Source organism: Camelina sativa, chromosome 9, assembly GCF_030686135.1.
Source record: "Camelina sativa cultivar CO46 ecotype springtype chromosome 9, ASM3068613v1".
NCBI classification, from domain to species: Eukaryota; Viridiplantae; Streptophyta; class Magnoliopsida; order Brassicales; family Brassicaceae; genus Camelina; species Camelina sativa.
This window is the reverse complement of record NC_141888.1, coordinates 3727136-3742118: the sequence shown is the minus strand read 5'-3', so window position 1 is coordinate 3742118 and position 14983 is coordinate 3727136. Positions and strand designations below refer to the sequence as shown.

Below are 14983 nucleotides of genomic sequence, written 5' to 3'. Positions count from 1 at the left end.
TTCTCACATAGATTTATCGACTCACATACCTTTACGAACGTTTAGGAATATGTAAATATGTAAACCACTCCACGTATATATACAATGGGATAAAACATTTCATAGATGATAAAGATGGTTGCGGCTGCTCAGGTTGTCGAAACAAAATGTTTTTCCTTACGAAGCAAACCAAAGAACAATGCGCTAATCTCAGTTACTTTCACTCTTTGGCCACTAAATATAATTTAAGTGGCAAGAAAACACGTACTTTTTTAAAAAAAGTTTGTATTTACAAAAAGTAAAGGCAACAAATAAAGAATAATAGTACACTTCTATATGAGTAGGGAGCCCAACGTGCGCATTTGTATCAATATTTAAGCAACAAGAGAATACTAATACTTTATATAGCAAATTTGCAGATTATGCTCTTCAGATTCCGGCATATTCTTCCCATGAATAAAGCCCATATAATAGCAACGTGGCCGACAGACACATATTGAGGACGAGCTTAATACATTTGAGACAATTCATTTGGTGGCTAAATATTCCTAAGAAAATGTATCTCAAAATATTATTACGATTTTTGAAACCGGTTTTGATTAGTGGAGTCCACCTCAAACTAATTTTAGAACATGATATCTTTACTTTAAAAGCCTGGAAGAGTCAAAACGATGTGGTCGGAATACATACGCTTAAGAGAACGCATTAGCTTTAACCAATTATAATTTCACATATCATTGTATAATCTGATCAGATTCAAAAGTTAATATGGATCTTTGATCATGGATGGTGATCTCACACAATAGACTTTTAGAACAAACAATATATATAGGGTCGGGAGATCGAAGTCTTTCTTAATTAATTCAGAGGAAGGGATCCACCTCAAAGTTGTTTATTTTGTAATGAAGCAGACGAGACAAGAGAATACACAGTTTGGAACCTCACATCGCCTAAATCGCTGGAGGCTCTGGAAGTACTTAGTTTTTCAAACGTCAATTCTATCGTATTTGAAAATGTCTCACATCCTGCTAAAGCAACTAATACATATGATCAACAAAGCTACCCATACTAGAACCATGACCTGATGCAAAGATATGATGGTTCATGTTACGGAATTCAGTTCGTGGGCCTCTGGCTCGTTTTACACATTTATATATTGTTAATTTTCTTGTCTAAATTTTCAGCTCAAGTGTTCTTTCTTTTATATTTCTCCTATGAAACAAAAAAATTTCACATTTCAGCAAAGAAAAAAACAAAAAGTTAAAAGAAATATGTATATATACGTTGAACAAAATAAAGTTATATATATATATATATACCCAATGAGAAAAGAACATTCAAAATTAGATTTAATCCTGTGTATAGTAGTATAATATATAGAGAAAGTCTCACTTCAAACATCTATATACACTCTTTCAGTGTCTATGATTTTTTCTTTTCTTAATTAATAATCAAAATTGAATAAACAAAAATTATGATATTTTTGCATCTTTCGTCTTTGTACGAGTAGAAGAAGACATCGCTGGTGAGCTACACCGAAGAATTCCTTTGTTAGAGCACCTTGATCTATCTTCCGAAATCCTGCTACTAAAATTGGAATGGCTCGGCCACTCCGACGGCAACGGACTGACCATAGGCCCGTAAATCCCGGTGGTGGTCTCAACCGATGCGACGGCGTTGGCCGTGGACTGGTTAGTTTGCGGTACCCATATTCCACCGACGACCACGAAATGTTGGTTTTGAGAGTTTCCGTTGTTAGGTGTTGTTTGGCTAGGCCGTCTTGCATGCAGCCTATATTTCTATTCATCATCAAAAAACAAAATGAAACATTAATGGATACTCTTTTGTGATTTTTATATATAATGATGAAAATAAAATATATATTTAAATTAAATTATCGAATAATTTATACAGAAAAACTTTGGTTACATGTATATATCTCTAGAAAAGCTGAAAAGGAAACATGAAAAATCAAATAAAATATTTATACCGACAAACTATTACTGCACTCTTCAAGATTCACGTGCGCATGTGTCTTAAATTGGCAAATATATAGTTTCAATTCTTTTGCCAATTATGGTAATTACTATTTAAATGTATATCTTCATGGAATATGATTTACTAACCTGTAAATGACTCTTGACTTCATCATTGGTTAACCCATCAACCTTCATCAGCTCTCTTATTTGTTTCGGCGTAGCAACTTCAAAAAATTACGATTGATACGAATTAATTAAAACTTCATCATGAGCCGTAATAAAAAAAAAATTACTACTGAAATGTTTTATTAAAATGAAGAAACTCACCATGAGGACCACCAAGTTGTTTAAGAGTGTTCAAGAAACGTCTGTGCAACTCCTGCGACCAACATCGCCTATTCTTTCTCTGCCCTCTTCCGTCACTACCACCGCCACTACTACTAGTCACCGATAATTTGATGTTGTTGTTTTTCCCCTCTTCTCCATCGTTTCTTTTTAAAACTTTCACCAGCGTTTCCGGCTTGTTTTGTAAGCAATCCTGAAAAACGTGAAATGCTGTATTATAAATTCTGGAATTTGTTGCACCATCTTTTTTCCTCTATATTATTAAAAAACAAACGTTTTATATTTTATCTATTCCTGCGGATATTTTCTCTTTTCTTTTGAAAATTATAAATATGATATTTATGTTTTTTCCCCAAAAATACAAAATATAATGTGTCAATTTATTTATCAGTTAATGAAAAGAATTAATACATGTCAAGAATTAAAATCTTACCTGTCTATTATTAGAAACAACAGCGTCGGATTGGTTCCAAAGCTGAACAGACTTGAGCCAGTCAGATTTCATGTTCTTGTCATTGAAATCTATGTTGGTTTCATGAGATTCGTGTTCATCATCATCTTTGTCATCAACCTCTTCTACGGAGGTCGAAGAGTGTCTGATAGGTATGAAGAGATCCAAGACACGCCCACACTCTCCAGTGGTCTGCTCTGAGCACTCCGATTGTCCGTACAAGTTCTCCGTCGTCGTCCCCGATATCTCCCTCTTATACGCCTCAATCGCTAAAAATATGACTAAAACACTTTAGATCTAGCATTAATCCACACATATATACATATAGATTTCATAATACTTCGTAAGTGCATATGTGTGCATAGATTTATACCTTGAGTGACGAGCTCTAAGCAAAGTGGAAGCTCGCGTTGGAATACATTGATCTTGCGACGTTCTTCTTCAAGAGCTTCGATGTACTCACTACATCTTTCACGTTTGTGGTTGTGATTCTTCATATTGCTTAAGTTCTTAGTCATGGTGGTTTAAGGGACAAAATACAAATCCAGCTTTGTTTTTGAATATATAAAGTTTAACTATATAAAAAGTTTAGTCAAGATAAGAGATGGGTTGTGTCTCTTTATAAAGACAACGTATATATGGCTCTATAGGGTTTCTCAAGGATCATTATTCTGAGAGAGAGAAGTCGGGCCGTCGCATTACAAAGGCGAATCTTATTGCTTTTGTTTATATATTATGTGTATATACCTTCACAAATTAATATTTTATATGAGATTTTAATTTAATTTCAAATTAGAATATGTAAGGAGATTTTAATTTCTTGTTGTATAGTAGTATGGATCCAGTGGTGAATATTCGCCAAGGTGATTCCAAGTTTGTTTTAGTAGGAATTTTATAATATCAATTTGGGTGTATCAGGCTGGATTCTTATAAACCTATAGTTAAACTGTGTATATTCTTAGTTATATATGTAACATATGCATCTTTTTTTATGTTAAGAACTTTACATGCTAACTTATAGACATGAGTCGATCTACCTTTCGGTAATTGATATGTATATTGTCGTCTATAACATTCATAAAATTTACTCTTCTTTATCTACAAGTTGTATTATGTCATTTATAAAATTTAATACGTGGGAAAGAATATGCACATCCTAAACGTGCATGAGCTATAATGTTCTATAAGTAATAATTTTCACCCACACAAAATCTATATAAAACGTTGAAAATATATATTTGCAATATCCCAATATGAAAAGCCAAATGTCTCTTCGTAGACAGCCGAAACATGGGAGAAGAAAAGCCATAATTAAAAAAACCTGTCATATACTTGTTGAAATATCATAGGACCTTGAGACTTTGTTGAATTCGTTATAACCTTATCCATAAAAATATATGCACATACTACATTTTTAGTTTTTATGTGTGTATATCCATTATCCCCACAATATGATGAGTATCAAACTATCAATAATATATATCATGTGTATTGACCAGTAATATTGATTATGTCAATTACCACTAATACCAAATATGCGAATGTATCTTTCCAGTATAATGGCCTCCTGTCAATGCCCTTTCCCAATCAAAGTCATATATTATAATGTTAGAAATATCAATTTATATGCTATGCTGTTGTGATATCCATATTATTTGGAATTATATATGAACTTAAATGTGATTAAGGGCTCTAAGCTGTCAACTTTAATGATTAAGAAAAGTAAAGAAAACAATCTGTCGTCTCTATAGAAACTGGGGTATAATGAGCTAATCTGTTTGGGTAATGTTTTTGGATAATTGACCCAAACGATTGCCATAACCATCCATTTAGTCGGACGATTTGGAATATATCTGTCAACATATACTTTTTGGTAAAATTTAAATCTCTAAAGTTAGTATTTTAATTCTTTTTTATTAGAAAGATGTTTAGAAATATCAAATAACAGAAAACATCCCGAGCTATTTTTTTGGGTATCGAATCTGCCCTCCTCCTGTGTGGAGAGAACATGTTCACGTCTTTTTGCTATCTTAAAATGGATTGCTCCGACAACCAATGAAATGAAAAACCTTTTTCTAACGTCACAAAATCTTTTGATAGTTACTAATATTAAATTTCCCATTGTATTCGTAGAAGTGTCTTTGACACACCATGATGTAGCCTTTGTCTCTGTAACGCCTCAACCGCCACCTTGCTTAGTGAGCCCATGTCCACTCTCAGTCCATGGACCAACCTTCCTGAGTCGGCCTTACATCTATTCCCGGCCCATGGACAAACCCATATTCGATGGTCGGTTTATTACGTCTGACAGGCTTTAAAAACTTGTTTATTGATCCTACAAATCAACAAATGATCTTTGCCTGTGTTTTGTCCTCACTCTCACAGTTCCGACAATCACTTCCAGGAAGGTCATCCATCATGAAGTTCTCTCAGGACTCTTGACCAAAAAAATAAGTGCATTTTGGTGACATATGTGGCCAAATCCATTCTTTTAAACCTTTCCGCAAACATAGGTGTTACAGTCTTTAAGCTCCTATGGATCTACCAACAATGATTTATGTTTTTCCAATATATCTATCTATGTTTGTTGTAAACTTGTATTTGATTAGCCTATTTTATTCATCTATTAGGTTGATGAGCTTCTACTCGTTATCTCCCTTTGGGATTGAATGAATAACGGTAACAATTATGTTTCCAAAAAAAAGTAGGATTTATGACCAACCAATCAAAGTTGATAAATTAGAAGATAATTAATTTGACATAATTAAAAAAAAACAATAAAAAATTATAAGCACGGTAATATATGAATCTCAAATAATTCAAAGATTAAAATATAAAATAAATAAACAATCTAAAAATACTACAATATTTTTAAAATTTTAGTATTAGGAAAAGAAGACGCATATATTAATCCTTTTTTGGGTCAACATATTATTCTTACATATTCCTAACTGAAAAAAAAGAGAAAGTAGCAGAAAAATTTGGTTTTAAAAAATAAGAAAAATTTATATTCCCATTAAAAAATATTTCTCAATTAAACAAAATTGGAAGCAATGTTTATGAATAAATTATTTAAATATGAAACAATCTATTTTTATATAGAAGTGAGTATTTACAAAATTTAGAATTAATAATTAACTGTATATTTTCCTTAATTTCTTTTTCTATTTTTTTGTAGAATTAATACCTTAAAATTAAAAATAAGTAAATTATATTATAATTTCGAATTTTATGAATATATATATATATAATCTTCTTATAATTATTTAAAAAACTTTGTATTTTTTAAATTCTCTAATTTTTGATAATTATCCTTTTATATTATTATTATTTTATTAAACAAAATATTGTGTTTTTGTTGTAATCAAAAATTCCTCTTATTGAATATTAACTTGACACATGTCAAAATCTCATATTGATAACTTGACACATATCAAAATCTTGTTAATGGCTAACTTTCAAAACCCAACTTTATATAATAAGATTGTTAAATAACCATACAATACCGCAATATAACCAAGTATATTAAAACAAAAAGTATAACAATATATTAAATTATTCATAATATAATAACTCGCTTTGTAAAAACCAAATTCACAAAATTATATATTATAATGACATTCAAGTCATGAGGTAGAATATATATTGTTGAAATAACTTCACGTACATAAACTAATACAACATATTAAAATTTTATTTTAAAATAGAAAATATACAAAATTTTGTATAAAATAAAATTTAACCAATATTATAGCATGAGTACTTATTTAGAGTCATTAACAATATAAAACTTACAAAATAAGTGTCTTTATCAAGTTATCATATTTAGCATATAATTTTATTGCATAATATTTTATCCAAAAATACTTTTTAAAATAATCACATAAATTATATTTTATATAAAAATTATAATATAAATAAAATAAATTTCAATCCGTGCTCTAGCACGGGTCTTAATCTAGTATTATTATTATTTTATTAAACAAAATATTGTGTTTTTGTTGTAATCAAAAATTCCTCTTATTGAATATTAATTTGACACATGTCAAAATCTCATATTGATAACTTGACACATGTCAAAATTCTTGTTAATGGCTAACTTTCAAAACCCAACTTTATATAATAAGATTGTTAAATAACCATACAATACCGCAATATAATTTATTTTTTACATAATATTTATTTAATCAATTTAATTAGATATGTCTATTCTTTGATACCGACAGTGTTAACAAAATAATGAAATGATATTTTACCCATGTAACACCGAATTAATGATTTTTTTAATTTATATAAATATCGATAAAACCCGTTCCGCTATATAACCCCGTCATGATATATTTTAATTCACACTATATCATCTTAATTTTTAATATTTATTGTGTATCTACGGTATAATATTTATCATATTTAACTTTTTAAAAGTGTTAAATATTTTTCATAATTAACCTTTTAAAAATCTTTAAAATAAAGAACCAGAATAAACCAAATAAAAGTTTTTAAAGTTTGAATGCCTGATAAATCAAGCTTTCTACTCATTTGTATTCAGAATCATTTTGGTATCTTTTATAGTATGACTCTGAACCATTGCCTAATTTTTTTAGACGATGTGGGATATTGTACCCGTATTTTTTTATTCATCTATTGAGTAATATATGTCCGTTTTTAAAATTTTATATTACATCATATGCAGGAAAAAATCATAATTTTTATTAACTAAATGTATTATAGAATAATTCAAGATAATTTAAATATAAATTCAAATAAAAATGAAAGGGGATCATATATATGTTTAAATAAGGTATAAATATTTCCTTATTTTTTAAATCTTATCTATAATTAGTTTTGAAGTTTTGGTAACTAATATTAAAGTTAATACATTAAATGTAAAAACTTTCCAAAAAGTAATTTTGAGCAAAAACTGCTGCAAAAATACTAATATAGATGTTTATTTTAAGAGGAAATACGTGATAACTATATATTTATGATTCATGCCACATGGGCAATGCGGTTATAATTCCAATACACATAGCTACTCACTGAACGACCTAATACGGTTTTAGATGCAGCCATGCAATCTGCCTACCCAACAAAATCATAGTATAAGTAAGGCTTTAGAATCCAATTCACCACATGTGAAGAGAGAAGAATAGGCTGTTCCTATTTTAGCTCACATTAATGACTTGTTGCATGCTCCATGCCAAAAACACTTGCCTACACTAAGTCCATACCGGGAAGGAAACTACATCCGGTAAACTCTATACCTTTTTACTTTGTTCAGATTATCTGATTTACAAATTAGATTCACTATTTTCAGGTTTAAACATGACACAACATGTAAGATTACAAAGCAACTTCTAAAGATACTTAAATCTGATCTCCCAAAACTATATCCAACAAATTGTTCTCTCCCACCAAAAATCAAGAATAGATGGTTCGGAGCTTTTGTGGTATAAGTTATCTTTATTTAGTATATCCTAGAAGTAATTCTTCCTTTGCAATCATGTTTCTAATTACATATAGGGTCTGAATGGTGACTGCGGTCAGGGCGGCCAAATCCGTCAGCGGTTTAGACCGCCTCAAAAATAGGATGGCCAGCAGACCGCTGCGGACCAACTCTATTTGTACACAAAAGCGGTCCGCTGTTGGTCTGCAGCGATTTTCTTTCTATTATCTTTAGACCGTACCGCTGCGGACTGTAGTTGATGAATGGTGAATAAAAGCGGTCTGATCCGCTGATGGATTTGTCCGCCTTGACCACTGCAACCATTCCCGCCTATAGTTTCATTTACAGCAAGAGTTAAACTGGGACTCAAACATAACATAATATTTTCGAACAAATTACATGAAGCAAGCAGACTTGTCTTTTAGATCAAACTTGCATAAGTGGAAGAAGCTATGGACACACAAAGGTCCCAAAAACATACTAGATTGGATGAAGGCGAAGAATCCTCTATTTTAAGGTTGCATAAAAATGTGGACTAATGAAAAGGTAGTTAAGACTCATCTAAAAACTCTATGAATCGTTCAAGCGAAAGAGGTGGTTTAGGAATTGCTATACACAACAACGATCCAAAAACATATGAACGATATGAAATGTGGTTGTTCGAGTAATTACCCGATACACTTAACCATAAGGTAGTATATGCGAGGTCGAATACACAAGGACCAATGGTACACTAAAGATCTGCGAGACTTGTAAATAGCTAAAGCGGACAAATGTTTGTTTTGTTTTGTTTTCAAGATTGTAAATAAAAAATGCAAGAAATAAAACGATTAAACTTATCATATTAAAACATTTGGTCATAGGGTATTTCATAGATAAATGAGTTGGATCAAATAAAAAACAAGGAATTCAACAATTTACAACCATTCTTAAACATGAACACAAAATTTGACTAATCCTCTTAGTCACTAAAACTCAATTACTAAACTTTTACTTTTAATCTCCTAATAAATTTGGCATTATCAACAAGTCCACTAAGTTTGCAGTATCCCCTAACATCAACTTTCAGAGGTTAAAGAAATATTGCTCAATTCATATTGGTTCAGGCATTCTATGGAACACTTTTGATGCATAGAAAAACTTAGAATCTAAAACAAGGTGATCAATCCTATTCTAGCATTAAGAACATATGAATCAAAAACCACAAAGAAATAGAATTCCCTATCAACCAATTAAACCATTAACTCATTGAATCTCCTACTTAGAACCCTAAAACCCAATTGGAAAACTATTCACACATAGCAAAATTAACAGAAATCATAGATGAAGAAAACATGATAAAATTGCAAAGGAATAGACTAAAAAAGGTTCAAAATTCTTCTCCAAATCAAGATCAAGAGTAGGAATAAATCTCCCAAAGCTTACAAGTGCTCAAAATCTGGGTAGAATAAAACTTAGGGTTCTTTCTCCCAACCAATAAAAAGTATTTATAGAGTTCTAAAAATAAGGTAAAAAAGGTAACAGCCTAGCTAGCACATTTTCTCAGCCAGGCGGGTTTCTCAAATAGGCGGGTTTTAACGTGAAACATGCCGATTTAGATTTTGTTGCTCAGCCAGGCGGGTTTCTCTGGTAGACAAGTTTTAACATGAACATGTCGATTTAGACTTCATTGCTTAGCCAGGCGGGTTTCTCTAGTAGGTGGTTTTAACGTGCAACTTGCCGGTTTAGACTTCGTTACTTAGACGGTGAAATTAATCTGTAGCCTCTGATAAAAAAAAATTAACTTTGTACCATCGATAATCAAATACTTAGTTATCTTTTTGCATGTATGGTTAGTTTTACTTATAACCCCCTACATACATAAAAAATCTTATGTCGCAGATATAGAAGCATTAAATGCGGTAATATCTTATAATATCTAATGTCACAGATATTGAATCATTTAATGCGCCGAGTATTTGTAAAAACTTCTGCCGCCTGCAACATAGGGGCTAGCAAGATTATGTAAAAGTGAAATGATTGTAGTATGTATTATTTGGATTGTGGGGATAGCCAAAGTCGTCGGTTAGCTATTTATTACCGCATTAGATGGTTTGGTGGATAATACAAACAGAAAAAGAAAGAACCAGAAGGTATTACCAAGTTTGCTGAACAAACAGATAAACACCCAGAGAATTGAAGAGTAAGGTGGGTATTAAAAGCCTCGTCTCTTTGTTTTTTGTCGTGTGCAAATTTATTGTGAATTTTGTAATTTGTATTGTAAGTTACAATTTGTAACATAAAACAATACCAGGGCCGTGCTAACTTGATTATTCCCAATATGCTGTTAATGGGTATTGATGACGCTGATTGTACGACTTGTGCGAGGGGAGTGGAAAAGATGTGGACATGGGCATTACGAACACGTATCCACTCCCGACGGTTTCTGCTTAGATGTTTGTCTGCGAGAGACCGATGGATTTGCAAAGGTTGTTAGTTCGGTGAAAGAACGGATGGATCTAAGGGCGGAGCACAAGATCGAGTTGACATACCAAAGGCCGTAGTGGATGATGGGGCCTGACTGGAAACGAGCCGACCTAATCCAGATCCTCAATGATGAAGATATGAATCCATTCATGGCGATACGAGCAGATCTGGAATAAGTTCATCTCCGCGTGAAGTTTATCAAAGCAGGAAAGAAAGGATCAAACCAACTTAGAGCAACCCTTTGGATGTGGGCCCATTGATGGCAATATATATATCAGATAAGTATTGGAATAGCATGGAAACAAGAGCAGTTTGGGATAACACGTTAATAAATATATTAACGCGTAATAGTGGAGTTAATGCAACTGGAAGCGCTAACTCGATGTGGCCGACGGATATTAACCTAAGAAAGCAGGGTTTCACCCTATGGATTTGGTCAGTCCACCGGCCCTCGTTATACGGATCAACACAGAGCAACCACAGACATCTGCTACCGAACATGGGAATGATAAGATAGTCGGATCTGATGTCCGATTGGCCAGAACAATCACTACATCAAAGGGAAAAGAAAAAATGGTCGCGGATGACCCCTATGGTAGTGCGGAATTCGAAGCGTGGCGCAAACACTTCAGTCTCGATAGTTTACCAGTGGGGACAGATCAACAGACAGTGGAGCGAAAGAGAACGGCAAGGGCAATGCAATTTGGGGTCCCGTTGCAACCTACCCCAGAGGAAGATGACCGATTACGTTTAAGCCTATCAGGTGGTGTTAGAGAAGTTGATAATTTTGCCAGATATCCTGACAGTCTCGTCTACAAGCTCCTCTGATGCTACGCCTACCACACAACCATTAAGCGGGACATTCTCAACTGAGGAACTGCAAGATGAAGCATGTGACGACAGTACTACGATATTTTTGACTTAAAAAGCTATATGTTTAGCTTGTTACTGACTAAGTGATATATTGATAGATAATGAGGATATGGCAAGCCATTAAAATGATGCGTGTGGACCCCTCGGTATATCCACCAACTTGTCACAGGAGACCCCATGGATACAGGCGTAGAGTCTAATTGTGAGTTCGGGAACTCCAGCAGAGCTTTGGTAGCAACTAGAGATACTATGGTACCCACTGTGTTGCGTGAGATTGACGCACCGCCCTATTTTGATGATCCGGGTGAAAAAGGTAAACATTTTTTAGTCTTAACAAGTTGAAAACCATGTTAATAACATAATGTGTAACAAAAACTTTTTGTTTTATGTTGGTAATGTCCAGATTTGCTAAACAGGCGTTAAAGGATGGGGATTACTAAGGCGACAAAATTTTTGTAGGGAGAATATTTAAAAACAAGGAAGACTATACAACCAAGATGGTAATCCACGCAATACGTCGGAAGTTCCATTTTCTCCACTTTAAATCATGCACGCTGAAGGTGTTGGCTGTGTGTGTTAGTCACACGTGTCCATGGCGTGTGTTTCCACATAAATGGATGACAACGAGCATTTCGAGATTAGAAGCATCACTCTACAACACACCTGTAGTGTCGATGCTAGAGGCGACTTCAACAATAAACCACAACTGCTGTTATTGGAAGGCTGATGAGGACACGGTTTGTCGGTGTCGGTACAGGACCGAGGCCAAATGAACTCCGGAAAATAGTTCATCAAGAGTTCAGCCTAAACGTTTCATATTTGAAGGCATGGAGGGCAAGGAAGATTTCAATGCACAATGCCATGGGATCAGCCATAGGAAGCTTTGCATTGGTTCAGCCATATTTCAAGCTGTTGATCGTTAATTGAGTTTATGTCTAAGTTAAGTTTATTTATTAAGAGTCGTGACTGATTGAGGTGTGATGTTTAGTTATAGAACCACAAGACACAACGATTCACTTGTTGTGTCCGTTTGCTACGTATATAAACCTATTGTATTATGGATGTAAAATCACAGTTGGAGATCAATAAAAAGTTCTTTCTTATACTGAGTTTCTTATCACAATCGATACAAGATTGTGATATATTCATACTCTGTTTTTTCTCTTGCTTTCTTACTCTGTTCAAATCAAAACTCTAACATGGTATCAGAGCCCTACTGATTCGAGGGCCTAATCGAGTAAAAAGTTCAAGCAACACAAAGAGGCGATGGAAGGAACATCACAACAATCGATTCCCATATTCGATGGAGATAAATATGATTTCTGGCGTATCAAGATGACAACAATTTTCAAAACCAGAAAGATGTGGACGATGGTGGAGAACGGAGTTTCAAACCAACCATCACAAACAGATCATACTCCGGAAGGGTTGCGACAGAAAAAGCAATGGGAGGAAGAAACGACACAAGATATGATGGCTCTGCAAATTCTACAAACAGCCGTGTCGGATCAAATCTTCTCTCGCATAGCATCAGCAACTAATTCGAAGGAAGCATGGGATGCACTGCGATCTGAATTTCAAGGGACTCCACAAGTACGATTGATCAAACTACAATCGTTGAGAAGGGAGTACGAAAATTTGAAGATGAACGAAGGTGATAACATAAAGGTTTTCACAGAAAAACTAATTGATTTGGTAAATCAATTAAGGGTTCATGGTGAAGAGAAGGCGGAATATCAAATTGTCCAAAAAATTCTCATATCTCTCCCAGCAAGATTTGACAGCATTGTGGCTGTGATGGAGCAAACGAAGGATCTGACTTTGTTGCCTGTAACAGAGTTAATTGGAACTCTTAAGGCACATGAAAAACGTGTGGAACTCCGAGACAAGACAATTTCGGAAGGCGCGTTTAATGTTAGAACAAAAGGAGGGAATCCTAGTTCTAAACCAGAAGATGGTAAAAAGAGGTGTGGATTTTGTAAGAGAACAAACCACACAGAAGCGGACTGCTGGAGGAAACAACATGTGGCTGGTCAGCAAAAAGCTTCAAGGAACAAGAAAGAATGTTTCAACTGTGGACAAGTTGGACATTTTTCAAGAGAGTATCGTTCGAAGAAATACGAGCGAGCAGAGATGGGTCTTGAGAATGAAGATGACGAAGTGTACATGCTGTTTAGTGCAAGTGAAGAGTCAGCAATACTCAAGGAAGAAGATGTCTGGTTAGTGGACAGTGGCTGCACAAACCACATGACAGGAGAAGTTAAAAACTTCATCAGGCTAGACAGAAGCATAAAGGTTCTAATCAAAGTTGGAAATGGAGACGTCGTAATGACGGCTGGGAAAGGAGATATCATTATCATGACAAACAAAGGAAGAAGACTGTTGAAGGATGTCTACCTAGTTCATGGATTGGCAATAAGTTTGCTTAGTGTTCCGCAGATGACATCACGTGGATATCAACTTTTGTTCGAGAAGAAGCAATGCATGATCTCATATTGTAAGGGAATGAGGATAATGGAGGTACAAATGGTGCAGAAAATTTTTCCAATCAAATGGAACTCTTCTCAGGATAGGGGAAAATGCATAAGCAAAAACAGTATGATTTTCCAAAATGAACAGGTGAAAATGTCAAGGAGAAGGTCAGCTTGCAACAACACTCAACGTCACAAGGATTGCATAATGAAGGAGAAAGCTTGGACTGAGACTGAAACTCAATTAAGGGGGAGTGTTGATCGTTAATTGAGTTTATGTCTAAGTTAAGTTTATTTATTAAGAGTCGTGACTGATTGAGGTGTGATGTTTAGTTATAGAACCACAAGACACAACGATTCACTTGTTGTGTCCGTTTGCTACGTATATAAACCTATTGTATTATGGATGTAAAATCACAGTTGGAGATCAATAAAAAGTTCTTTCTTATACTGAGTTTCTTATCACAATCGATACAAGATTGTGATATATTCATACTCTGTTTTTTCTCTTGCTTTCTTACTCTGTTCAAATCAAAACTCTAACACAAGCTGCTCTTAGAAACAAATCCAAACTCAAATGTAGCCCTGGTAACGGAATTGGATAGCAATGGGGTTGATCGGTTTAAATATATGTTTTTGTCACTCCACACATCAATCCAAGGATACGCGTACATAGGAAAGGTAATTGTCATAGATGGTACTCACCTACGAGGCCGATATGGAGGATGTCTCATTGCTGCAAGCGCCCAAGATGCAAACTTGCAGGTGTTTCCCCTTGCCTTCACGAGTGTGAACAGTGAAAACGATGACGCTTGGATGTGGTTCTTATGCAAGCTGAAGGAGGTTGTGCCAGACTAAGCAGACCTCGTATTTGTGTCGGACATGCACTCTTCTATCTACGCAAGTATACGTCAGGTACCATCAGTTTTGCTACTTCTTATCTACCATTAAGGTATCTGTTAGTGTTTATTTT

General features: G+C 34.1%; 1 protein-coding gene across 1 annotated transcript; it reads right to left on the bottom strand.

Moving 5' to 3' along the window:
• Positions 1–1257: 1257 nt before the first annotated feature.
• LOC104710349 (transcription factor HHO1-like) lies at positions 1258–3385 on the bottom strand. Its single transcript, XM_010426929.2, has 5 exons — positions 3128–3385; positions 2737–3023; positions 2286–2496; positions 2106–2182; positions 1258–1778 (listed from the first exon to the last, which is right to left on the bottom strand). Exons 1-5 carry the CDS (start codon positions 3270–3272, stop codon positions 1452–1454), a joined length of 1047 nt encoding a protein of 348 aa, XP_010425231.1. The 5' UTR covers positions 3273–3385; the 3' UTR covers positions 1258–1451.
• Between the last annotated feature and the right edge of the window lie 11598 nt (positions 3386–14983).